Consider the following 27,220-nt stretch of genomic DNA (forward strand, 5'->3'; position numbering starts at 1 on the left):
GGAAGCTGAACATGAGCCAGCAGTGTGCCCAGGTAGCCAAGAAGGCCAATGGCATCCTGGCCTGGATCAGGAACAGCGTGGCCAGCAGGTCCAAGGAAGTGATTCTGCCCCTGTACTCAGCGCTGGTGAGGCCACACCTTGAGTACTGTGTCCAGTTCTGGGCCCCTCAGTTCAGGAAGGAGATTGAGGTCCTGGAGCGGGTCCAAAGGAGGGCAACCAGGCTGGTGAAGGGACTCGAGCACATATCCTATGAGGAGAGGCTGAGGGAGCTGGGGCTGTTCAGCCTGGAGAAGAGGAGGCTCAGGGGAGACCTCATCGCTGTCTACAACTCCCTGAAAGGAGGGTGTAGCCAGGGGGGGTTGGTCTCTTTTGCCAGGCAACTCTCAGCAAGACAAGAGGGCATGGTCTCAAGTTGTGCCAGGGGAGGTTTAGGTTGGACATTAGAAAGAATTTCTTTACCGAGAGGGTGATCAGACATTGGAATGGGCTGCCCAGGGAAGTAGTGGATTCTCCGTCCCTGGAGATATTTAAAAAGAGACTGGATGTGGCACTCAGTGCCATGGTCTGGTAACTGCAGCGGTAGTGGATCAAGGGTTGGACTTGATGATCTCTGAGGTCCCTTCCAACCCAGCCAATTCTATGATTCTGTGTACAGCTCTCTTTTTATGCACAGTTTCATGTTAATCTGATGACCCTATAGTATGCCTAAATAGTTTATTTATATTTGTCAGGTTACTGCCAGGGTTAAAAAAAAAAATAGAAAAAAGATGAGAAAAGATGTTATTCTGATTCCTTAAAAAGAATTTCCTTCAAGGAAAAAACAGACATAAGCTAACCAAAATATCAGTGTACCACACATTTAGCATTCCTACTACCTGAGGTTACATAGAGGACAAGAACTAAACCATTGCTGTATGTTTTCAGAAAAGCAGCACAAATTATGTAGGGCAGATAATTCTACCATTCCATAATATTTCTAAGACTACACATTTTGAAGTGGGGAAAAAAACCAAAACAGCTTTGTTGGTTCTTTATTTAAACAGCTACTTATAATTATTTTTTTTAAATTATCAGATTTATCCTGCCCTTTCACACATTCTTTCTGTTGCGTTTTACACAGCTTTTGCACTTTCAATCCTAAGATTTCAATTTTATAAACCAATATAAACTGAATTATTAATTAATTTGGAAAAAAAAAGGAAAAAAAAGGAAAAAAAAAGGAAAAAAAAGGGAAAAAAAGGGAAAAAAAGGGAAAAAGGGAAAAAAGGGAAAAGGGAAAAAGGGAAAAAAGGGGAAAAAGGGGAAAAAGGGGAAAAAGGGGAAAAAGGGGAAAAAGGGGAAAAAGGGGAAAAAGGGGAAAAGGGGGAAAAGGGGGAAAGGGGGAAAAGGGAAAAAAGGGGAAAAAAGGGAAAAAAGGGAAAAAAGGGGAAAAAGGGGAAAAAGGGGAAAAAGGGGAAAAGGGGGAAAAGGGGAAAAAAGGGGAAAAAGGGGAAAAAGGGAAAAAAGGGGAAAAAGGGGAAAACGGGGAAAAAGGGGAAAAAGGGGAAAAAGGGGAAAAAGGGGAAAAAGGGAAAAAAGGGAAAAAGGGAAAAAAGGGAAAAAGGGAAAAAAGGGAAAAAAGGGGAAAAAGGGAAAAAAGGGAAAAAAGGGGAAAAAGGGGAAAAAGGGGAAAAAGGGGAAAAAGGGGAAAAAGGGGAAAAAGGGGAAAAAGGGGAAAAAGGGAAAAGGGAAAAAAGGGAAAAGGGGAAAAAGGGAAAAAGGGAAAAAAGGGAAAAAAGGGAAAAAAGGGAAAAAAGGGGAAAAAGGGAAAAAAGGGAAAAAGGGAAAAAAGGGGAAAAGGGGAAAAAGGGGAAAAAGGGAAAAAAGGGGAAAAAGGGGAAAAAGGGAAAAAGGGAAAAAAGGGAAAAAGGGGAAAAGGGGAAAAAGGGGAAAAAGGGGAAAAAGGGAAAAAAGGGAAAAAAGGGAAAAAAAGGGAAAAAAGGGAAAAAAGGGAAAAAAGGAAAAAAGGAAAAAAAAGAAAAAAAAAGGGAAAAAAAGGAAAAAAAAGGAAAAAAAAGGTTTCATTTTTTCATTTAGAATTTATTCCAAAGGAGTGAGGGGACCATGACCTGACCTGAAACTGCTGACATACTAAGACAAACTGATGGAAGCCACATAAGGTGAAGAACTTGATAAAACATTTTTAACATCGTCAAGTATCAAATTAATAGGAAGTTTCAAATTCATGTAAGAATGGACTATTAAGTACTGATTCATTGGCACAGCATAAGTTTAAAAGGGGGCATACATGCTAATGTAATTATTTCATTTCAATTAATAAAACTAAGGAATAGAAAAATCAGTGTTTTTACTAACACTTTGTCATATAAGATTTATAGCCTTTACATTATGCTGTTGCTCATATTCCATGGTAATTCTGACAAAAAGAGTAAGTTAGTCAGTTGTAAGAAGTCATTTAATTAATCTTCTGGATCCAGAGCATCCCAAGCCATCCATGACATACAGCTGTGAAATCAATACTCAGCACTCTCCAGTGACAGTGATTCTGCAGCTTTCCAAGTTACACTGTTCTGGGTCTTAGGCAATCTAATACTGCTTTTAATCTGCAGCTAATCTAAACCTCCCTTGTTGCAAAGTGAGACAGCTTGTCCTATTCTTTGTAAACCAAAACCAACTGATGGCTATCCTTGAACTACCCACTACATATTTCAGAACATGCATTCTGCGTTAATTTTGTTTCTTTTCTAAAAGCACCTAATTAATCCAAGCCGTATACCCACAGATATTTATATATTCCTATTTTTGTGGCTCAGCTCTCATATCTCATTTTAAGCAGTGGTCAAAACCGGGCAGAGCGCTTCAACCGCAGCTGTAACAATGCCAAGCAGAACACTCCTCCCCACATCTTACATAAAATGGCCTTGCCACACAGAAGATGATTTGTATTAGACAGCCAACTCTTATTTATGACACATGACAAACACCAAACTGTCTTCAGTACTACTGTTGCTTAACTCCAGGTGTGTACTCTGCTGCTTTCTTTTCCCATACCCTTAGAGCCTACCAGTCAGATACTTTGTGAACGCCACAGCCAAGGCTGCCACTGGTTATCACGTCCCCTCCCTTGTCTGCAAGAACCAGACTGAGGAAAGCTGCATGCCCCATGCCCCAGTGTCCACCCAGTGTCTGAGAAGTCATTCTCAAACTCTCTGCAAGCTTCCTGGATTTCTGCCCTTCCTGTGAATATCAAGGAGGTTAGTCTTGCACAGGAACCAAAGTCTGGTCTCTGGAGGCTTTCCCAAGTTGCTTGCAAAAGATCTGTTCACTTCCCTATCCCACTGCAATGTCACAGCTCACCAACTTTTGAACAAATTCTCAACCATCTTGCTACCTGCTCCGTAAGAGGGATCATATTCAAGCTGTTCATTCACACAAAGGTGAAGTCCAAACTCCAGGAAGAAAATTCTTTACTGGGTAGCTCTTCAGATGACCCCTTTCCCATCCCTCACAGAAGACCAGGCACATGAGCTATCCCAATTTTTTTCCATGATATGCTTGTCTAATCCCACATGTGGAGCTCTGGCTCCTCTAAGTTATTTCCCAGGCTGCACTTGAGTGTGTAAAGATACTTGAAGTTAGATCCTTCCATCTGGTTTTGTAACAAATGGCTTCTGATGTAGCTCTTTTAAAGACATTTCCTTTGCATTTGGCCCTTTTATAGCTCATGTACGTGGGCACCAGTGACCCTGCCAAGAGATTTAGAACTGATCAGAGTACCTGCAAAGCTCTGAGTACAAAAGTGAAGAACAAGGAAGCCAATGTATTCTCTTTGATTTAAAGATGAAGGGGAAAGCTTCAGGTAGCAGTGGATGCATCCTATATGTTAATTTTTGACCACAGGCACTAGAGAATATAGGTCTATTACTGTAAATGTGAACCACCAAGAACACATTTACTGTATAATGAAATAACATGAAGTGACTTGCTCAATTATTTATATGATCCCAACAAACCTTGTTGTTGAATGGTTCTCAATCAGGTACCAAGCAGCAGAGAAGTTCTCACTAGTGAAGTCAGCACTCATTCCAGGAAACAGTGCCTCTAAATCTTTCTGAGGAAATCTGCCTCTGAAAAATGAATATTCATTTCTTCAGTGAGACATATCCAGGCAAACAGTTAACAACAGTCACATTAAAAAAAAAAAAAAACCAAAAATCCAAAAACCCCAAATCATGTTCCAACAAGATGGAAATATAAACTTCTATCTCACCATGAAATGAAATCTGGTATTACAGACACATACAGCATGACTGGGAAAGATAAGATTGAGATTAACCTAATTATAACCAGTGTTACCATTTTAATTTCACCATTACATGGCAAAAATGTTGCCTGTACAAAATGCTGGTAAAGAAAGGTAACTGCTGCCTTTAGAAAATGCGACTACACAGACTCACTGGGATACTACTCAAATTCAAATGCAGGACCACAGAGCTGATGTTGAATACGTTCAGCATTAAAGTTTTAAACAAGAAAATCTCTGATATTCACAAGCTAGATGAACTCCATCATACCAAGTACACTGTACACAAATGCAAACCTGCTGTACTTTGCATTTCAGATCAAACTTGGATGGGGGTAGCAATTTGGTGTCAGCTATTGGAATTACATTTAATACACAAGCAGAGCCATTTGAATGGACACAAAAGCAATGATTTGTTAGTTTTGGTCTTTCTGTAATCTAAACATATTTCAAGATAGCTAAAGCTGTTTTTATTATAAAAAGCAAACAGCGGATCAAGTGAAGCGAAGTCAAGCACATTAAAAGTACAGTTACAGAAACCAACGCTTGTTTCTGTATAAGTTTCTACTTGTATCCAAATGGCTATTAGCACATGCAGGTACAAAGCACTTACATACATATAATGACATAGCACAGAAGTCCTTCATCAGTAGCACCTGATTACAGCAGGGGCATAAACCAATATTTTTTTATTTTTTTTTTAAATCAAATGAGATTCAAGGAAAAGTGATGACAGATGTGAAAAGTAGAGAGAAGAGAGATATGGAAAATAGTGTGAGGAGCTAAAAATGAAGGTTCCAACATTTCTCTGTGTTCAATAAAAAATGATAATATTAATAGAAAAAAAAATAAAAACATAAGTAGCTAGAGCCAGGATTATCAGTGACCTTGAATTTTATGAAAGCCAGTTAGTTAGCAAAAGTGCTGATGAATATAAGAAAGAGAAGAAAGCTTCAATTTGTCCTGCCTTTAAAGACATTTTAAGATATTCTATTTTTCATTCAAAGTAGTCCAAAATGCCCAGTAAGCTGATGAATTTGCAGGACAGTACTTAACATGAGATACATGGCATGGCTGTACAAAAAAGCTTTTAAATCCACAGGGTGGCATCTTTGGGGTCAGTTACAATTTTTATGCTAAAACCCAAAACCAGTAAGAAACTTTCAGTTACCTCAAAAGAGACTCAGACCTTCAAAGCAAGGACTACGTAATTGTAAGCACACAATACAGAAGAAAAATTTTATTCATATTTTTCAGGACATCAATGAGTTTTCTCAAAGCAAAAAGAAACAGATGTAACAGATACAGACATACTGATTAAATATGCCTTTAACAAATGTTACATATAATTGCAAGATTATTAGAACATATGCACAACACTTTAAACTTATGCAAGAGCTACACAATTCCTAGGGGGGGAAAACCCCATGATTTTTATGTATGGACATATTGAAGTAAAGATCAATACTTTAGCTAAGAATGTAATAAATTCCTGCAAATGCGTTTTGCCCACAGTCAGTGGGACAGAAATGGAGGGGTTTTTTTTTCAGTTTGATGTTTGACTGCGCTGAGAAGTTATTAGGAGATTTTTTCCAGCAGATGTATTTGTACAGAATCATAAATTAGCAATGTTTTTTGAGTGCTTTTATCAATATGGCCATATTTTAGAGACAGTCACAACAGAGTAGAAACATGACTGTGAATGTGTGCGGTATGTTAACAATATGTTATACTCTGTGGTGTAGTATCCTTATTTTTATCATAAATTTTACAAGTAGTTTTTCCACTAACAGATATGGGGAGCTTGGAATGACTTGCTACAGCTGTCTTCACAGCAAGCTGCTCATTAAAGTTCAAACTGAACATTTCTAAAAAGTCTGGCTAGATACACCTAAAAAGAGACTGACTACATACACATAAGTTTGTTTCACTAAATTCCATTATTAAATTAAATAAATTGGTCTTCAGAGACTGTCCTCATGAAATTGTACTTACTGTTTACTTACAAACAAGCAATATATGACATGAGAAAGTATTTTTGGTTTACTCATTTTAACATTATAGAGTGAGCATGAACTAGTAGCAAAAGCTGAGACCACACTGACATACAAAGAAATTGTTGAAGATTTTGCTGCTGCTCACTATATGAGAATCACTCCAAGAAGCAACTCTGAATATTTAATCAATTATTAAAAAGCAATTACTGGAAAAGAAACTGGGAACCACAAATTTAATCCAGAAAACTTCAGAAAAAGAGAGAGAACCTTACTATCTTTGCCAACTCTACTTATTTCACTACCTTTATAATTTCAGCAAAGTTACATATATTTGATTTATATAGTAGTACTTTCTGCTAGGCAGGCTATTTTCATTTAAAACATAACTGGATCTGGTACTAACTTCAGGGAACATTTTAAAGTAGACTTATTCATCCATCAGCAACAATTTAAAACATAGAAGTAGCTATGATTTCACATATTGATTATTTTAGTGAGAACTACAATAAAATCAATTTGGTTTCAAGCCACTGTACACTTTTATTTTCCACAAAAATATTTGAGGTACTAGATGTCCTTGCTGCCATGTACAGAGCATGCACAAATACTTTGGATTCACATAATCCAAAACACATAAAGTACAATTATTCACTTGTGATGCATGTACCCAATGACAGTAGTCTGTCCCTTCACTACTCCAAACTCTGGGTTCTGTATAGCCTGATACTTAATAAATCTAAGATAATATCACAGCATATATTTGCTTTACAAATTCTATTACAAAACTTGTGTATACATAGAGCATTTATATTCTAAGGAGGTTTAAGATTAGCTATAGTCTCCATGGGTAAATCTGCTTTTAAGCAGTCACAACTGAGTAATACCAACAGAATGCAATGTATTTGAATGAACAGAGCTTGCCTCTGAATGAAGCTTAGCAAATTTTAATTTTTTTGTAAAGATTATTTTGCTCCCAGGGTTTCAGAATTTCATACTATGCTCTTCAGCGCACATGAAAAGTTTTGCAGACTAGAGGCAGGTCCCAAAACAGGATACAGCCACCAAAAGGTAACTTGAACCTTGATTCCACTGGAGTTTATAGGTCAAAAGGAGCAACTTCAAATAAACACAGATTCTGAATAGCAACCAGCATAAACAAGCTCCAGCTAGAGCTGCCGTACACCCCTTCACTCTGTGTGGTACCAGTCAGACTCCTAGGAGAAGGCTTTGTGCCATCTGTGCTACGTTAACCATAGATGCAAGAAGACCAGCATAAGGGACACTGAAGTAGACTAAAAATGACAAATCAGAAGGTGTTAACAAAGGTCTCTCCAACAACCAACAGGCAAGGATGTACTCTGGCAAATACTCCCTAGTTGGAGTGGGTTTATCAGAAATGCAACAGCAAAACTACTACAACAATATTTGGAAAATGGCAGAACGCTGTAAGAGAATTCTATGAAGAGATTAAAGGTTGGTAGCTGCAATTGATTCAGCTATACAAGTAGGAAGTGCTACGATATTTTTTATGTCATAAAACTAGGATTATATATTACTATATACTGCATCTCTCCAGCAGATTTCACATTTTTCCACATGCATCTCTGTGGTAAAGGTTTGCACAAGGATGTATTCAAGGATGAAACTGACTGCATTTCCATGCGAACCACTTAAAAATGAATAATTATCAAAGCCTCCAGATAGTCTTTTCCTAGCTCACGGTAGCAAGCTGACATTTACCATTAGGTGGCAGCGTAAGATCATCTGTTCCATCCTCCCAGATGAACTGTTTTGGAAGCTGGCGTGGGAAGAGGGAAGCATCTGTATTGAGTGGGTGGATACAGAAGTATGTGGAATGTACTTAGCAGGTCAGCATTTGCTTTCATGTACGAGATGGATCCACTATAATGACCTCTGCTACATGCAAAACAACAAACACTACTGAAAAATTTTCTAACCACCACTGACTGCCAGTGCTACTTAGCAGAGAATGGATTTTCTTAGTGTACCAGAGTATGTAGATGAGGCAGGGAACCATTGATTAAACAAGGACTTATTATGCAAGAGAGAAAAAGTACGTGGTACATCTGAACAAGCACTTCATTCACAAATCTAAATTTTTCATCTACAGATTTCAACCAGTACCTTTATGAAACAGGCATCACAGATTCTCTCCCAGAATTGTTCAAAATCCTGAATTGTATGTAACCTACCAGTCTGCTCAAGCAACAAACAGCTCTAAACTGTGAAAACCAAAGTAAGTCCCACAACATTGCTGTTACCTTCAGCATTTTCATTTCAACTTTCCACATTTCTCTAAGGTAGCTACTCTGTATACTCTTTTTCTTCCTGCAAGATAATTAAGGCTTTTGTAAGGGTTTTTTGGCTATATAAGTGTAACCCCAAAGCCAGAAACATTCCTTGCAGAGGAAGGTGGCACAAATATGACCTGCACTTAAAACTAACATAAAGATGATGATAGAAAATTTAAGCTTAAGTCTTTGCTCCACACCGAAAACCAAAAAACTACAACACAAAGATTAAATATTATTTTTTAAACACCCATTTTCTGATGTGAATGAAACACTTTGTAACATAGACACAATATGCAATAAGTGACAGCAATGTAAAAAAAAAAACCAAAAAAACGAGAAAAAAAACCCACAAATAAGCAAAACAAACCAAAAAAACCCACCAAAAGCAAACACCTAGTGTAATTAGTCCTGTATTTTAAAAGATGAATCAAACTGTTAGCAAGACAGGAGAACAACTGTGTGCAAACACTGTTCAATGAATACATTTGTGAATAAATTTTTAGTAACATCAGTGAAACATAATAACCAGCAAATTCAAATTTCATTATAATATAATTGATTCTATTACTTAGCTACTGATTCCTTTCTTAGTTGTATGGTTCAGAAAAAGCAATAGTTCTTAGAAAATATGAAGACCTTATCAGACAAAAATGATGCATACTTCCTACCTGCTAAACTTGCAAGCTGAAAGATGGTGGGTTGCACACAGTGCATACATATAAAATTTGAAGTATCTTGACTATGTAAAAGACAACTAGGAAGGTAAATGTGTGTGCTCATAGTTATTACTTTAAATCCTTGCAACATTTGAATATGAAGAGAATTCCAGTGCATATTTTGAGTATGTATATTACTCCTACAATTTATATACAGGCAGTATTGAAATTAATAGAATGTGTTAGATCCTCTGTTATCTATTTCCCTTAATTCATAGTTGAAATCTTGTTCATGTAAGTCCTAGTCACTCCCAATTAAACTCCAATTTTAAATGCACTGAGGCAGCATAAATATATTTTTGTCCCTGTGGTTGCCTAATAGTTTAATAAAATGGTGTACCAAAGCACTTCTGCTCATTACTTATGGGATCTTTTCTCTATTATTTCAGTATTCCACTTACAACAATTTACATCACTTGAATGATTTAAAAGCTATGACTAATTTTTAGACACATTTTAACTGGGAAGGCACCATAAACAATGTTTAAAAAACCCACAAAAGGAACTTCTAGAACTAAGCATAACTCATATTAAAAAATGAAAATAAATTTTTAAAGCACAACAGATTGGTGATCTAACTCTTCCCTATGCTGAAAACTGTCTTTTCATTTACTGATGACTGACACTTTCTAGAGGGAGGATTTCTCTTTTCAGTCTACCTACTTTCTGCCTTCATTTCACTGTGTTCCCATCTAGCTTATTCCTATCCTATTTTCTCATGACTGTTTTTCTCTGTAGATGCTTCTTTTGTAATTACTATTTGCATAACCAATACAAGACACACCTTTCCATACCAGCCACTGGGCTGAAAGTGTTGTAAATCCCACCAAGTCATACCAATGCTAAATACGTCAGCTTCAAAAATAAGCTATATCCCCCTTTGCACACATTTAAAATAGTTAAAGGAGGGCAAAGGTATTAATAAAGAAGAGACCCCTTATGCTGCAGCGTCCAAAATCCTTGTATACACAACTCATCTTCATCAGTCTTAGGCTTTCTATTATTTTAAAACCATCATGAAATTCTAACAATTTTTATCACTAGTGACAAATTATTCCCATGCCTAGTAATTGCTTATGCTAAAATATCTTCCTTATCCACTCCCTTTCCTAATTTATAATTGTCTTTTTCACTTTTTCACTACTTTGTATAACTTACTACTTACCCATCCTATACATCAACTCTCTGCAAACACACAAGTTCCCTTATTAGAGAGCAGAGATTATTTTTTAAAAGTAAACATCACATTCCTCCAATTTTTCAAGCAAATCATTACAGCTTTTCCATTGGGGAGCCACTATTGAAAACAGAATGTTCCATCTATGGTCTCAACTATTTACATCAAGGCACGAGGGCTTTTCCTCTCTTTCCTTGTCGCTCTCCCTTCTCCACATATTAACACTCAGTCCCTCTGCACAACTACTTCTTAAACTGAGTAGTGTTCCTTCTTTCAAACTGATAATTTTCAGTATCAGTGCCTGCCATAATCTTCATGGTTCACCTTTAATTAAATTGGAGGTGAATTAACAATAAGTAAGACTTGGTATTATATTTTCCCATTTTCCCCCCCTCACAAAAAAGGTTATTTGTAAAGGAAGGAACCAACAGAGAAACAAAGTGAAATGCAAAAAGATGTAGCTATGATGAAGGAACCCAGAGCATCTCTACAGATTAGTAAGAAATCATGCCAGCAGCAAAAGTTGCAACTTAAGAGAATAAACCACTCGCTTCTAGTTTCCAATGAAGCACTGTGGTAAACAGGATTACTAGGATTTCTTTTTTTAATTTAATGAACAAGTGCAGGAGAGTAGAGAAAAGACAGTAAGTCTTCCAGTAAGACACTGGCATATGGTCCATAGTTCAAGAGTCCACGTTTTAGTAGGGTTGGAAAATGAGATGAAAGAAGTATCTATCAGAGCTGAAAAGCAGTCGATCAGAATCTATCAGAGGCTGAAGAAAAACACTTACAGACAAAATCTTCAGCTCACAAAGAAAACCCCAATTAGTGCATTAACACTTTGAAAAAAAAAGAAAAATACAAACTATATATTCAAACAAGAAAAGAAATGCACAGCCACAAACTACAAAGCTGAAGACAGATCCACTAAAATTGCCACACAGATTTTGGGAAAGTGCAGTTTCCCCATCAGAACAAGGTAACAAAGAACGCTGTAGATTTTCTCTAAAGCATTCCTCCTCACACACAGAGTATTAAGCACGTGAGACCCCTCCTAATATTTTAATTTTAAATAGCCTTTTTTTTTTTTTTTTGGTAGAGCAGCATTATTCCTGATGCTATTTCTAGTAGGCAGCCAGGCTTTGAGCCTTATGTGTGTCCCATTTAAAGGCCTCAAAATTCCATGTACCACTTACTATAAAGTTTCTGTTTCAGAAAAAAATGTAATAAATTCTACCATACTTACAAAAAAAAGTCAAGAAATCTGTGGGTTGGAAAACAGCATTATTACAATAAATTAAACTAGCTGATGTGGTATAATAAATCATGTTTTACAGCTCAATTTTAGCAACAGAGACCAATGTAAACATCCTTAAACGCTCCATGAAACTCAAATGCAACAGTAAGTATTCCATAACTACAATGTATAAATTCAAAGCCTTGGGTTATTTACCAGCATTCAAAATCTAAACATCACTAAGATTCGAGGTATCATGCTTTTACATTACCTATAGTTCTAAATGATGATCCAAAAATGAGGATTAGGAAGCAGGATAGAATACGCACCAACAACTCTTCTGACTACCAAGTAGCATACCAATAGCTAACATACGTACGTATTTTAGAACGCTCCCCTGCCATGTAAACTGTTAAACTTTTGTGGAATTCACAGAGGCACATATAGAGAAAACCACTAAAAAAGTGGATTAGAGGCATTTGGTACTCACTTGTCTATCTCAATACCAAGCGGATTAGCTGGACGCAGGGACAAGGGGGAAATCCCTTTGTTCCTATCAGTGCGCATGTCATAATAGTTCATTTCATCCACCCAGACAGCAGACTGATCCAAGATACCTAGGGAAAACAAAGCATAGATCCTTGTAACAACACCAGCAATCCAGCACCATCAACTTCTAACATACTGAATTAATTTGAACAAGCCTGATAAATATAAAATGCATGCCTAGGTAATATATTGAAAGATACATGGCAAAACAACCTGGATGCAATTATGTTAAATTATTTCATTATAGCTGCTGAAAAAGTATTCATGGCTGGGCATCAAACACTACCTCTTACAGAGTGCACAGTTTCATGGACACTGAGAGGATGTTTCTGATCATGGAGTATTAGTATTTTTCATTCCTCCAAGTATTTTGGTACCTGTCCAAACCTTGTCATCTACTACTTTTAAAATGAGTGATTATCCTGATGGTCTTATTTGCATATAGTAGGGAAGATCCTTTTTCTGTGCTACCCACTAAGGAAAAAGTAAGTGAACCTTGGCCGCATGCCAAGCTGGATGCCTTGATGGACACAGGACTGACTTTATTTCCAAAGCCTTGGAACAGAGGATGCATAAAGGTGAGAGGCAAAACAGGCCTTGACCCTCAGCTCAAAATGCAGCCAGCCACACTCTTGGCCATGCCTTTCTTTAAAGTACCCATTAGATACTTAACACCAGAAATTACATTTAATAATTTTTTTTAAATATGAATTTTCCTCTCCCATTACCAAAAGCTTCACTGTGTAATGATTGCACTTGATTCACCCTTTAAAGATCTTAGTATAGTTTGGGAGAAATTATCTGCTATTTAACTGTCACTGAACCTCAAAGAACAAAGGTCTAAAATAGTTCTTGTGGGAACCCCTATATTAGAAAAGATAACTACCCAACTTCATCAGTGGAGGTGTACTGAAAGAAACATTTTAAATCCAACAGGTATTCAGAATGGACTCTAGATAAAGCAGAGGTCCTCCTGGACTGGTTGGCAACATCATCTGTGTGGTTAAGCACCTTATGAGAGACACTTAAGACTTTCCATCCTGCAGGATGGTTTGAATTACAAATGAGAAACAGCACTGAGGATTCAGCTTTCTTTAAAGGATTAACTGTCAGCACAGGATTTTGGTGTAAAGCTCTTGAGCTGGTTTATATTTTGTATTTATCTATTACACTTAAAGAGTAATTACTGGATCTGTTAATTTTTTTTTTTTTTTAAATTTAGAAGTTCAGTGCTACTTCTTACAGAAAAATAAAGGACTACTTTCCATTAGTCATTGACGGTTTTATCAGGATAGTGAGATAGAAGGATTAATTTCACATATAACATGATTTTATCTATGTATCTATTTGGATGTTATTGATATACTCTGCTTTTTCTAGATAACAGAAGATTATCCTGAGGTGAATCCATTTTAAACATACTTTTATTTAGAGGCACTCGGTTTTATATTTGTTTATCAATGAAGACAGATAAGAGTTTAAAGAAGAAAAATACCTATTTTTTCAGGTTTCAGCAGTTTGAAGGAAACAGTTGAAGTTCCTTTGCCACCAGATTTTGTAGTAACAATAATATCTCCCTTGTCATTTTTTGCCTGTCCGACTCGACACACAATTTTACTTGCAGACATCCATTCAGCAGTTAGCAGACAGTTGTGCCCACAGATTGTTAAACCTGGGAAAAAGAAAGGAAAAAAAAAGCAGTCTACTGTGAACAGAAGTATTTTCTGAAATTATGCAATACAAATACTTTTATGATGCTTCATATATTTTACATAAATATGACCCTCCTCTTGTGCCTTATACCAGACTACAATGAACGAATCATGAGTTTTTCAGATATTCCCTAAATCACTTCAGCTCTTCTGTTCTAGTGTCACTTCATGAGAAACACAAAGTGCTTGATTGAAGCTTATTTTAATCTCTTCCACCAGTTATGGGCTGCTGCAACTTGTGCCTAATGTACAGTAGATCACCTGTCTGTAAGACACCAGAGAACTGCTCTTTGGCATTGTACTTACGTGAAACTTCCATCAAAACTGCATGCAAAGATCTTTGATAAGTTCACTCTGTGTGATTTTGCATAGCAAAAAAATTGAATAAGGAAACTCTCCAAAGTATTCACAGTGAACAATACTTCTTATATCTTCTTTGTTTAGTAGTACTTTTATAGAAACGGGAGGTTTTGGGAGGCAAAAGAGTATTAATTAATTTGGGACAAATATTCTGCCCCAGTCTATTCTGTACAAAATCCACACTGCAAGACTGTGATTCTGCTGAATAAACTGCCCTTGCTCTATGAAAGAATAGCCATGTAATATTAATCTATTTCCTTTTCTAAACTTTCTCATAACAGAAGTACAAATGACAAACTATGAAATAAAAATATAATATATATTTTAATCATAGAGCTCTTGTATAGAAAAGACTTTGGTGTGTTTCAGTATGTCAAACTTTGGTGTTTAAAAAGACCTCATAATACGTAAGAGTCAAAGTAAACCTTAATGTAAGGTCCAAGGCTTCCTGGGGCTTCACATCACATCAGTCTGACAAACTGATCAATATCACCAATCAATGTGATTGATTCCGGTCAGATCAGGACTCTGGATGCTGGAACAGATAGATTTGTTTTCTCAGATCTAGAACAACAATTCTCATATTCCTAATCAGAGTTTTGTTGTCCTGGGAAACTGGCAAGATCCTAATTTCTAGTTATGTATTCTAAGAACTTTATTAAGGTTCTTTTGAATAACACCCTTACCTAGAAACATTTCCAAAAGGACAAGGTTGCACTAGTATGTTGGCTGTACTGGAGAATAAATTAAGTCAGTAATAGCAGTTCCTCCCTTGTTGGCTTGGTTTTTGTTTTTAATTTCTAGAAATCTCTGACCAATTTAAAAAATACTTACAGGCAGAAAAGGGTCAGCATATGTGGCTCAGTACCAAAGCTTCACACTTTTTCTCACAATTTAAGTCTCTGACATTGCACAGCAGACAAATCTGGCAGATTTCATGGTTGTCAAACATAAAAATGCCTTACTCCCTGCCAAAAACTATTTTGAAAATGAAAACCAAAATATAAGAATCAGAAAGGCACCACATCTTATTACAACAGAAGGCAATTTTCCTTGCGTAAGGATGGTACATTTGCTTCTTAAAAGATTCCTAAATAAAATGAGGGGAGGCAAAATAGGACACCCAATTAAAAAATTGTTTAAAAAAAAAAACCACAACATTTTGGTTATTTATTTGCAACATTTTACTCAGCCAGTTTTTATTTTTCAGAGGGAAAGAAAACCAAAAAACCACCATACTTATGAGAGCTTTAACCTAAGGTTATATTATTACTATTCTTTTGATTTTATGCTAGCAGCTTTTCTGAAGGAAAAAAAGGTTGCAGTAGGAAGTAAGACTAACTGAATTTGTCTGACCCATTCATTCAGAGGTTTTCATCCTGGAATTTCAAAGATCTGAATTAATGCTTACATTAATTAATATTTCAAAATTGGTGTCTAAACTATAGCGATTTGGTAGGGCAAACCTTTTTGGGTAGGTGTTTTAATGATCCTAGTATCAACAATGTCCTACTCAGCAGAAGTTCCTAGAGTTTGAGAGAACAAGATCACAGATCTGACACTTCAGAAATGGAGGGAAACAGCCTTTGCCTGTACATCAAAAATGTAAATGAAAGTAACTCTCTATTTAAACAGTTTATATACTGCACTAAGCAGTAATTGCACAAGATAATTTCTAAAATCAATAAAGGCGTACTGGAGGAGACCTTCTGACAGCACAAATACAACACGTTTTTCTCCAAAAAGAGAAAACTTTCCTTTAAATAAAGCTTCATTTTAACATGGTGCAAAGATCTGAGAACATCATATTGGGGTTCTAGCTTTTATGTGCCTTTCTACAAAGAGGCACAATAATTACCTTATTGAGACTTTACAATTTTGCTTAGGCTTATATACTGAAAGTTTTCCAATGCCTAAAAATACAGCTGCAAATGTCTTAAAAGACAAACTAGAACTTGAGAGCATAAGTGTTGCACGTTATCTCCTGAATTTGGCTTTTTTTGTACCATGAGCTATAGCTATAAACAAAAAGTTTATCTGTATTCAAGGATACAGATAAACTACATGAAGGCTCCCATTAATGAAACAGAGAGGCAGATTCTTATATTAAATGTGATGCTTTGATTATATATTAGAAACGTTTCTTGGTTTTAATTTTATGCTAAAGCATCTCTAATAGCAGATTATAAACTTCATAAAACCCTCACTAGACCTTGCTTAAATTGCATGCCTAAAAAGGCTTGCTTTTGCAAGTATTCCATTCAAGTCACAGGGAATATTTACATGCCTCATTTAATTATGAAAAGAAATTTTTACATGTCTGGGGCCTTAGTCACTCACTGGAGAAAGCTAAGAATTTAGCTACGGGGAAAAAAATAAGCCAGTCCATTATTTATCATTTTATTTTTACCTCAAAGCACAAAATTATTAGCAGCCATATGTCACAAGAGTTAACAACAGTTATTCAGCTGTAATAATGAGACATAGTTCAAGAGGTATTTTCCTTCCAAGGACCCAGCAAATATGACTTCTAAGAAGATCATACCAGTGAACTAATGAGGTTATCGAACTACATCAACCACGCAAATACACAGAAATATACTCACCTATGACATCAGCAGTTGTTTCATTATTTGTCAAAAAGGATCCATTACGGTACCCTCAACCCTGTCTAAGCAGTTCAGGAAAATACTAATTCCCCTTTCAAGACACAGCAAACTGCAGTGAAAGGGAAAACTGTAGTAGCTTATGCTTGGCCATAAAGTTCATTGTGGTGGCCAAGAATGGAATTTGGGAATCTTGGTTTACAGCCATGAAGTGAAATATTGTTTCTAGCAAAGCCAAACAAATTCCAATGACTTCAGAGGAGTCGTGATTCCACCACAAATTAGATAAATCATCTCTACCATGAACACTGAATACACATATGCTTAACAAAAGAAATAAAAGAAATTCCAGTAGTTATAGTTAAATTGGATTTCCAGAAGATTTTAGAAAGTCCTTCTTAAAAGGCTTAAGAAAATTAAGCAGCTATAGGATATGATCCTCAAGTGGATAAGTATCTCATTAAAAGATAGAAACAGGGTTACAGTAAATGGGGTGTTTTCACTACAGGGTATGTGCTGGAATTTCTGAATTATAAAATCAAGAGGTTATAAAGTCTGCTGATTATACTCATATATTTGGAATGTATGGACCATAAAAACTAGAAAAATGCAGAACACACCTTATGAGACAAAGTGGATGCACTATAATGTAGATGCTATAACACAGCATCTGAAATTCAATTAACAGATATATGATTCACACAGACAAAACCTTAAATTCACAGATAACAAGCTCAAACTGACTACTAACCCTCAAAAACTAAATCATGGGACTAGAACAGGCAGAACAACAAAAAACATCAGCTTGATACTTAGCAACAATTGTATGGAAAACAGAATTCTATGGAAGAAATACATAACAAAAGTGAGAGCATGGTATTGCATCACAGTGCGTTCACATCCTGAACAGTGCATGTAACCAAGATGCTGTTCACTGATCATCATTTTTAATGAAACCAAAAGAGCTTCACTGAAGACCAACAAGAAGGGTCAAAGATATATGCAAAAAATTAAATATGCTAGGGCATTTCAACCTAGAAAAGCAGCAACAGAGCAGTGATGATCAAGTATGGTCAGGAGAATCAGAGAAAACTGCTTGTTCCCTCTTTGAATTCAAAAACTGTGATTACTCAAAACAACAAAATCAAAACAGGGAAGGAAATGTCTCTTCACAAAATATATAGCATTAAACCTCCTCTGTCACGACTCTTGCATTTGACTTTTACACTAATCCAAGTAACAGCTATGCTCAGTGACTTTCTTACTACACAGAAAACTCTGCTGAAAGGAAAATCTCCATCCTGAAATTCTTAATGCCTGGGAAAGAAACAAAGGAGCATCCTGCTACATCTACCCTCATCCAGTACACTTCCATAGGTGTTCATTCTTACTTAGTGTTCAGTCAGGGTGTTGATTAGGCTAAGGGATTATCTAGCAAACTATGGTGCTTCTGATTAGTTACATATTAGGTACCACCCTTGCATTTATGAATTCAAGGACATATTTATGAAAAGAGTATTCCTTATACCATGCAACTTAGATTTTACCATGAAAAAAATTATCTCTAAGTATATTCTAAATGTGATATTCTACAGACTCAGAAGAAGATGCTTTGGGTTTTATTCAACTTACCTATAAGGTCTGTAGGCCCAGTCCCCAGATTTTCTCCTCTAATTGTAACTTTTGTCCATGAGATACCTTCATTGGGAGAGATGCCAGTTACAAGCGGGGGCTGCCGTGCTCGAGACATGATGTCTATTCAGTTACTGAAAAGTGAAGTGGGTTTATCTATTTAGCAAGAAACAATAATTTTAAAACAATGATTATATTATGTAAAAATGATTTAACATCTTTTAAGCTGCACTAAAATGATAGAGAAAAACAGGAATGTAAATATCAAACACCACGTTTTCAAACCTTATCGAACCAAGCCTTTTTTGCTACACAGTAATCAGATATCAAGGAACAGAAGAAATGCACTTCCATTTTTTAAAGTGTGTATCTAGTTCTGAACTGTGAAGAAAAAAGATATTCAAAAATATTAGATCCTCAAAATGCTTCACGGAACTATATACAGACACACTCCAAATCACTTCTGTCAGAATTCAAATGAGCCTATTCAGCTCTCTATTATAAAGTTTTAATTGTAGTCCTTAGAAAGTTTAGAATTGTTAAGCTAAGTAATAGTCTATGAATGCATATTTGGATTATTTCTCCACTGCATATTTGGATTAGTTCTCCATCAAAAGTAGACTTCCTGGAACAAACAGGTCCATGGGGAGAAGCCTTCAGCACTTATTTACATAAAACATCAATATTTACATAAACTGAGAAAATTAAAAGATTACTTACTAGCATTACACTAGGAGAGAATACCAACCAAAAAAACCAATATCCCAGCAGAACAACAAAATTATTGAAGAAGTATTTCCAGAGAAATATTTCTTTTCACCTGAAGTTAGGAGTCAACTCAAACCACTTGAATTAGGTCCGTAGTAGTAACACCAATATGGTGTTATGCACGTCTTATGCAGTGTACATCATTCTGCTGTGCAACTGATCACAAATTCCTACAGCTCAGCAGCTCTAAGAAGCCAATGAATACAGCCTGCAGCACATCAGCTCCCAGTCAACTTCCCTGCACTTAAAACACTTATTAAACATAATATCCAGGCTCTACAGAATGTTTATTAAGCATAAACAGGTATGCAGGCTCTACAGAAGTCATAAAACAGGCAAAAAACAATTTTTTGGCTTTTAACAATTTCCATGGTAATTTTCCATCACTTGTTCCATTTCATGAGCCCTGAACTCTTTTACTGAGACACAACAACTTCCTTAAAATTGCCAGAGAAAAAAATTCCATTTGGTATTCTGGAACTTGATAAAGTTATCTATGATCAGTTTCTAATAAGCATTCTAATGAAAAGGTAAGAACCAAAAATAACCAATAGAAAGAAATATTTTTATGTCTAAGACATCCCAGGAATTATGACAAAGGTCAATATTCATAACCATAGGTACAAACACAGAACACTTTAGGGGACAGGATTTTAAAAGCTCAGGTTAGTTAAAAAATGTCAAGTATAACCCAAGCCTTAAAAGGCTTCTGTTATTTATTATTATTTTAGATCAAGGTATATTTTCTATTTTTACTTGCAAATAGTCAAGTCCATGAAACCCAGAACCTTTTTAAATCATCCCTAACAATAAACTCCAGTAAAGTTGCAGCTTCCAAGCACCTTTAGCTAGGAAATACAAGACTAAAGAAAGCTATCTTTGCATTCCTTGTACCAACACACATCATGCTTCTATACAGCCTCCCCAAATTTTTCAGTGTTACTAGACAGATCTGTCATGAGGATCAAAGAATCTTCCACTGATCAGTTTCCTTTCTCCATGTTCTTAAGTTGGAATGCATACTGAAAATGAAGATGGAAATTGAAAAGGCAGGAATAAGGAGGAAGATCTTGTAGTGAAAGCAATCAAATACCATCACCAGAACAGTATCCTGTATCTATCCATCCAAACCACAGATATATAGCAGGTCATTTAAAAGAAAATTTTACAACATTTTTTTCTTCTCCAAGTCTGGGTGTTCAACTTCAGAACCCACAGCAAAACCTGAAGTCAGTGTGAGATGTACCCTGAACACAGGGAATGCTGCACAATGCTCTAAAATATTCAAGTTCTAAATAACCCCTAGAATCTAAAAATACATTTGATATTAAATATCTGTTTCTCAGTTTCACATGTTTAAAATAGGAATGATATTGCATATCTCAAAACCTTTTTTTGATGCAAATTCATTAATATGGAAGAGACATCTAGATACTCTGAAGATCACAGAGTATCTTTAGTAGTTATTAGCTATTAGCATGTTTAGAGAACTTTGGAGACCATGATTGAAGAATTTGCTGTTAATAAGATACACAGATTTATACCGAATGGGAAGCAAGAACATAATAAGTTGCAGTATGTGACCCACGTCTAATACATGGAGAAAGTCTAGAAAGAGCCCATGATAAAACACACAGCGTATGTCTGGAGCTGAGGTGGTTTGTTTTGGTTTTGGGTTTTTAACTGGAAAACCTCATCATATTTCTTACTGCTTGACCTCTCAACATTAAAATTACTGCTGTTGATTTTTTGTTTTGTTTTGTTTTGAGTTTTCGTTTTGTTTTTTTCTTAATAACACATTAGTTTCCCACTTTTTTGCAAACAACAAACTTAAGAAAGAGGAATTAAATTAGATGGCATCATATGGATGTTCTTATGTATGTAAGATACTGGAACATTTTACAGGAACCCAATATGTGGCCAGAGAACTGACTAGTCAGCACATGCAGTCTACAGCCTTTGGGGGTAGAACAGCACTGAAGGAGAAGTTCAAGAAGGAAGGGGGAGAGGTGTTAATATCCCAATTCTCCTTTCAAATCCTCGCAGCTCAGTAATTCCTCTTCCTTACCTTCCTCCCACTCCTTACACTGACCCCTCTTATCTAGATAGCCCACGTGCACTAACACTGATCTATTTCCTCCTCATAGATGAAAATGACAGACTCAGTCCTAGTTCTCGAGTCACAAGGTTTGCCCAGCTCCCTTCTCATCCTTGCTGCATTCAAAGCTACATTACCACAGCACAGTAGAAATAAGCTGCTTAGTTCCAATTGCTAAGCCTAATTACTACCTGGAGCAATCAGAATCTGAAACTGCAGGGAAAGTCTTGTTCTTTCCTGTACAAGATCCATATGCACAGAAGTCCAGACCTTTCAGAATTTGACATTTCTCCTGGAGTCTTGTACACAGAGGATCTTCAAAGAAAAACCAGTGTTTAAGTTTAGCAAGAGCAAGGAGGACAAACTGCAGCTCTCCCTCATGATCTTACCTCTGTAGTCTTCACAGCTTTTCTCACAAATCCTGGGCAGAGCTTGAAGATACACAACACCTGTAAAGAAACAGAGGGGTTACATCCCCACATACAAACCCAGTTGCCTTCTGCACAGAGCAGCACATGTCTAGATACCAGTGAGACAACATAAAACACCTCTTTCAGTTTTGAACAGTTTTTTATAAAGATTACTATAGAATGTTAATCAGTAATACAGATGTAAAAAAAAAAAAAAAAAAAGCCATCTTCAGGAACCCAGTGGTAATACCACAGAATCACAGATATGTTATGGCTTGGAAGGGACCTTGAAAGACCACTGAGCCCAACCCCACTGCCAGAGCAGGATCACCTATTGTAGGTCACAGAGGAACTCACACAGGCAGGTTTTTAATGCCTTCAGAGAGCAGACCCCACTACCCCATTGGAAGACATCTTGAGGGAAACAAGTAATACAGAAGCTACATTGGTATTATTTGGTTGATTTTATAAACACACACAGGCACACCCCAAATGTTATGGTTCCCTTGCATTGCAACCACTGTTTCTTTCTAAGTACCCAGGCACACAGGTAATCGGTTTGAATCAGCATCAAAACTCAAAAGTAATATTAAAACATATTTTTCTGGATTTCAGAAACTGGCACTAGATCTCCCTTCATGAGGAGCTGAATAAATCTAATAAAAAGACTGAGCCTCAAGAGGTCTAATATTTCTTCTAAACTATTTCCATACTTATTGCAGAATTGCTTTAAAATACCTCACTGAAATGAGAAGACCACAGTAAACCTCAACACATGACAGAAGCACTATAGGACTGAAACACTCTATCATTATTACTATTATTATTTTTAAACAGCAATTGGTTTCATTTATTTCAAAGAGTAAGTGAAGGAACTCTAGAAAACTGTCCCTACTACAACTATCAAACAAATGCTTGGGAGCCTTCAATTCATTTCTATTTCCTCTTCTTCTAAGGGCAAACATGTCAATAGTTAAAATGCCTGAACTGCTTATTGGGATGCCTAGCCAATTTACTACTGTGCTCAAAAGCAAGTTTCCAATTTACTTAAAAATCTTTAATTCAAAGATGAAAAAAAAAATCACTTAGTTCATTTCATGAAAAATTACAATAATAGCTTTTGTTGCAATCCTATGCAGTGCCTTAAAGAGAAGTTCTATTCTTTACAAATATGTATTATATATAATATTATATTACAATGATATAAAGAAGGCCCTTCTTATAGAAAAACTGATTCTTATACAGATTAGAGGATATTGCATAAAGACAGTTTTCTATACAAGACATTTCCTCTGAGGAGCCAGGCTCTCCGAGGAAGTGTTAACAACACTGTATTTTTGCACCTGACAATCACCTTCTCCACTAGTAGAGGTCTCTTTCCCTCTAAACTCATCCCTCACCCTTTCTTTTAAAAATTCTTTCCTCACAATATCTCCCCAACAGTTTAACATGGATGACATCTGTTTGACTGCTCTCATGATCTTGCCCATATTATTTTCTCTATTATTCTTGTCATGATTATTGTTACGAAAGTGCAAGGAGTTAGAAAGCCTCTGAAAAGACCACCTACTAAAAAGCCATCTTGAAAAATGCCTTTCATAAACAAACAAATAAAAAGCCAAACCTAAAAACTGTTGGTTTAAAATGAGAATTCTTAAATAGATTTCCCCATTCAACTTTCAGTGTCAAGCCATGAAGAAACACAATGTAAAATGCCAATATCTCCCCTATCTGTTTTGTAAAGAAGACAGAACTGCTTACCATTCTGGAAAAAAGAACCTGAGTACAAAATAAGTGAACAAAAGAAATCCGGTACTGAAGGGTATTAAATAGTCTGATAAATTCAAATACCAAATTAAAATTAAAATACCATGAAAGCGTGGAACCTCAGAACATGAATAACAACCTGGTGCCATCTTACAAATTTCCCCAGTGGAAAAAATAGTTATTGAAGTGTTTTAATACGGAGTTTCTAAATCCTAAAAGAAGATAGCAAGTTAGTTCTAGTGATTTAAAATTCAATTAGTTAAAGTTCTCAGTGATACTTTTTCACAGATGTTAAACTTAGGACTGTCCTGGAGAAAGACAGGCTCAAAGTCAATTCAAGTGCCATGGTCACCTAGCAAAGGGAATCTAAGCTGTCAAGAAGGGAGGAAGGAAAACGCCTATTTGTCATTGCTGAGAAAATCTAAGCAAGCATTCAAGTCTTTGGGTATCAAACATTTAGTTGTTCTTGCTTATATATATATACACATATATACTTGTATATATGTGTATATATATATATGCAATGGAACACAATTTTTAAAGATTTGGGGCAGGAACAGCTAGAATGACAAAGCATCATCCATGTTCAAATCAATGCATACCTCAGATGTTGTTGCTTACTTCTTAAAAACAAACCAACCAGAAATCAGTAGGTGAAGTGCTCTTATCACACTATCACAGAATTAAATGCTTTCCAAATTAACCAATTTAGGAAACACCCATTTTTAAACGAGCAATAAAGATTCATATTCCAGAACCTAGGTGATGACCCTTTCACCTTAAACTACACAAACTTGTGCTTCTGCTAAATAAATCAAATAACTTGTTTTCACTAAAAAACTCAAAGAGTCCCTTGAGTACAACACACGACGACAAAGTCAGTGAGAGGACACAGTAAATGACCCCTAGGTGAGCAACAAGGCAATAAGCTTCCTACATGTTTGTACTCAAAACCATTACAAAATAATGAAAAACACTATGGCAACATTTCCTGCGCTTTATCTTCCCAACAATATAAATTCAGACAATCTACATAAACCAAGATTTAAAAGCATCCAAAGAGCAGCACTGTGAAAATAACTGACATTTATTAACCCCTCTGGAGATCTTCAGTGCCCTAGAATTTCCACAGCCTTCAACACTGCATTAATAATATAAAGTCCATTCCTGCAAGCCTGCCAGAAAAGACTGGGAAGTGAATAAGCTAAACAATGCTGAAATTCCAAGCGATATTAAGAACCTATGCATGTTTATTTAAATAATAAAAGAAGACTTGTCAATTTAAACAAGAAGTGCTCACAAATCTTACATTTAGGGGAAAAAAAAAAACCCTCTTCAAAACACCACTAAGCTACTAATAATGAAAAGATGAACAAACATAAAAAAAGGGGGTAATTTCACCATCACACAGTAAAAACAAAGCCTCATTTGTCTTGCCCTGTCATATCCGGCATGTTGATTCAAGCCAATATTAACACTGACAAACATGTTAACCTACAGGACAACACTAACTGCTAAAATCAGTTTAAATTTGGGAAGAGGTGAAGGTTTTGCGATGGAGAGGGCAAATAAGGAAAATGAAAAGATGCGGAGTATTAAGTGACGTAATACGATACCCTTCTCTTTTTAAAAGGGCTCCTGAAGATTCCACTCAGTCACATAGGGTGTACCAGAGATTTTACTTTTAGGGTACCCAAGGAGTAAGCAGAGCAGTTTTGCTTTCACAACAGCCCTAAATGGTGTGTTCCCTCAGCGTCCCAGAGGTCCTGCTTTTTAACCCAGCAAGGTCCATCTTCACGACCACGCATCTCGACAGAGTGAAAGCAAAATAATCCCTGCACTCTGGCCATTCCTTAAACATTTTGGAGTCGCAAGGGATTAAAAGTCCGGACCCCTGGCAGATGCTGTCAGTGCCCTCCAGAGAGGGGTCCGGCCCCCCGTAGCAGCCTGGGCTGCAGCTGCGAGGGATTGACACCGCTAACTGTGGAACCCAGCTCAGGAGAAACTCCGGGCACAGTTCCGGCATCCGAAATAAATTAAAGTAAACAGTGTTGCTCTCTCTCATCCACCCTGTTAGCAGCCTCTCGGTTGAGCTGGAGACCACACACCCAGACCACACAGCACCAGCTGAACTCACTCGCACGCAACATGGAGAAGCTGTCACTCTGCTGAGGTACGAGGAGGAAAAAGGGGGGCACAAGTCCGAGTCTCTCTCTCTGTGTGTGTGTGTGTGTGTTTAGAAAAGCTGCTTGCTCTCTCCTCCTATCATTACAGCTGGTTATGTTTTGTGTGGCTGGGAAGGAGGGAAAGAAGGCAGGGATAAAAAAAAACCTATAAATCCCTCTAAGAAAACACACCGGTCTTGGCCTTTTGTAGTAATGATTTGCACTCCTGCTGTACTAGTTTAGCAGCTGATGAAGGGCTAATAAAGCATCCATTTAACATCAATTAACCTTCTATCTATCACACGTCAAAAAAAATCTAGACAAGTATAAATCTATTCCTGGCACATATTAAATGACAACATATTGCCAGGTAGGATGCACAGCATTCCAGTACATTGATGTATTTGTACATTAGGGATTTTGATACAACATTTATTTGAGGAGGGGAGAGATTCCCCACAAAGAACAATTAACTGCACACATTATGACAAGAAAATGCTGACTTTTCCCACAAGCATTCCATTGCAAAATGAGGTTTTCTTCATTTGTGTCTTACACCATGAACAACTTGAAGGAAACTAACACGCCTATGTGTAACACCGAGTTTGTGACTCAGAAGCAAGAAGTAAAAATAGCAAGCCTCTAAAAATAGATTAAAAAACAACAGTAATTAATAGTACACATGAACAAAGACTTAAAACGGGAAGCATCGAAAGAAGGTAACACTTTATTTCTTTTAGTACAGAAAATATTTTAATCTGCCTATTATATAACCTGCTCAGGCAGAAAAAAATGAACAAAACATTTGAAGATTTAAAAAACATTTTAGCCAGTCTACTTTAAAAAAAAAAAAAAAAAAGTTTCCCTTCCCTTGACTCTGCTACCATGAACACATGTATCTCTTCCATCAAACTTGCCAGAACATAGTTTTTTTTACTCCACGTGCACAGCCCAGAACCACGGCCCCCTTTTCACCTTACCTCAAAAACTATTTACCTAAATGACACTGAAAATCTCCAAGTGCTACTCTTAAACAAAACCATGGATATTAAAATAATTCAAATGTCAATATTAGCCCTATAAACTTGGATTAGGATGCTGTTGTTGAGGAAAACCTTAAGAAAAAAAAATCTTAAACCACTTTTGCTGGTATATTCAATGTTAGCTATTCATCACAAAGATTTAAGCCAAATGAATTTAAAATTTCTGATCATCTCTTCTAGTCATACAGAATTGGATAGAAAGGGGTGATAGCATGAAAGAAAATGTAATTCAAGAAAGTCTGAACACAGTTGTTTCTTCCTCAACATTTCCATGATTTTCATTATAAACTGCATGACAACTCCCCAGAAATGAAGTTGTCTACTTGATTAAGGGCTTCTGTATGTATTAGATGACACATAGCTGT

At 36.4% G+C, this 27,220-nt stretch overlaps 1 protein-coding gene across 1 annotated transcript in view; it reads right to left on the minus strand.

Moving 5' to 3' along the window:
* The window catches only part of EXOC2 (exocyst complex component 2), a 118,699-nt gene that overhangs the window by 85,595 nt on the left and 5,884 nt on the right, over nucleotides 1–27,220 (minus strand). The window contains exons 2-6 of the mRNA XM_030446225.1: nucleotides 21,860–21,919; nucleotides 18,605–18,738; nucleotides 13,790–13,966; nucleotides 12,236–12,362; nucleotides 4,014–4,127 (exon numbers count right to left, since the gene is read on the minus strand). Coding sequence (XP_030302085.1) covers nucleotides 4,014–4,127; nucleotides 12,236–12,362; nucleotides 13,790–13,966; nucleotides 18,605–18,722 — 536 coding nt within the window. The 5' untranslated portion in view covers nucleotides 18,723–18,738; nucleotides 21,860–21,919. The remainder of the gene's footprint in view (nucleotides 1–4,013; nucleotides 4,128–12,235; nucleotides 12,363–13,789; nucleotides 13,967–18,604; nucleotides 18,739–21,859; nucleotides 21,920–27,220) is intronic.

This window comes from Calypte anna, chromosome 2, assembly GCF_003957555.1.
Source record: "Calypte anna isolate BGI_N300 chromosome 2, bCalAnn1_v1.p, whole genome shotgun sequence".
Classification (NCBI taxonomy): domain Eukaryota; kingdom Metazoa; phylum Chordata; class Aves; order Apodiformes; family Trochilidae; genus Calypte; species Calypte anna.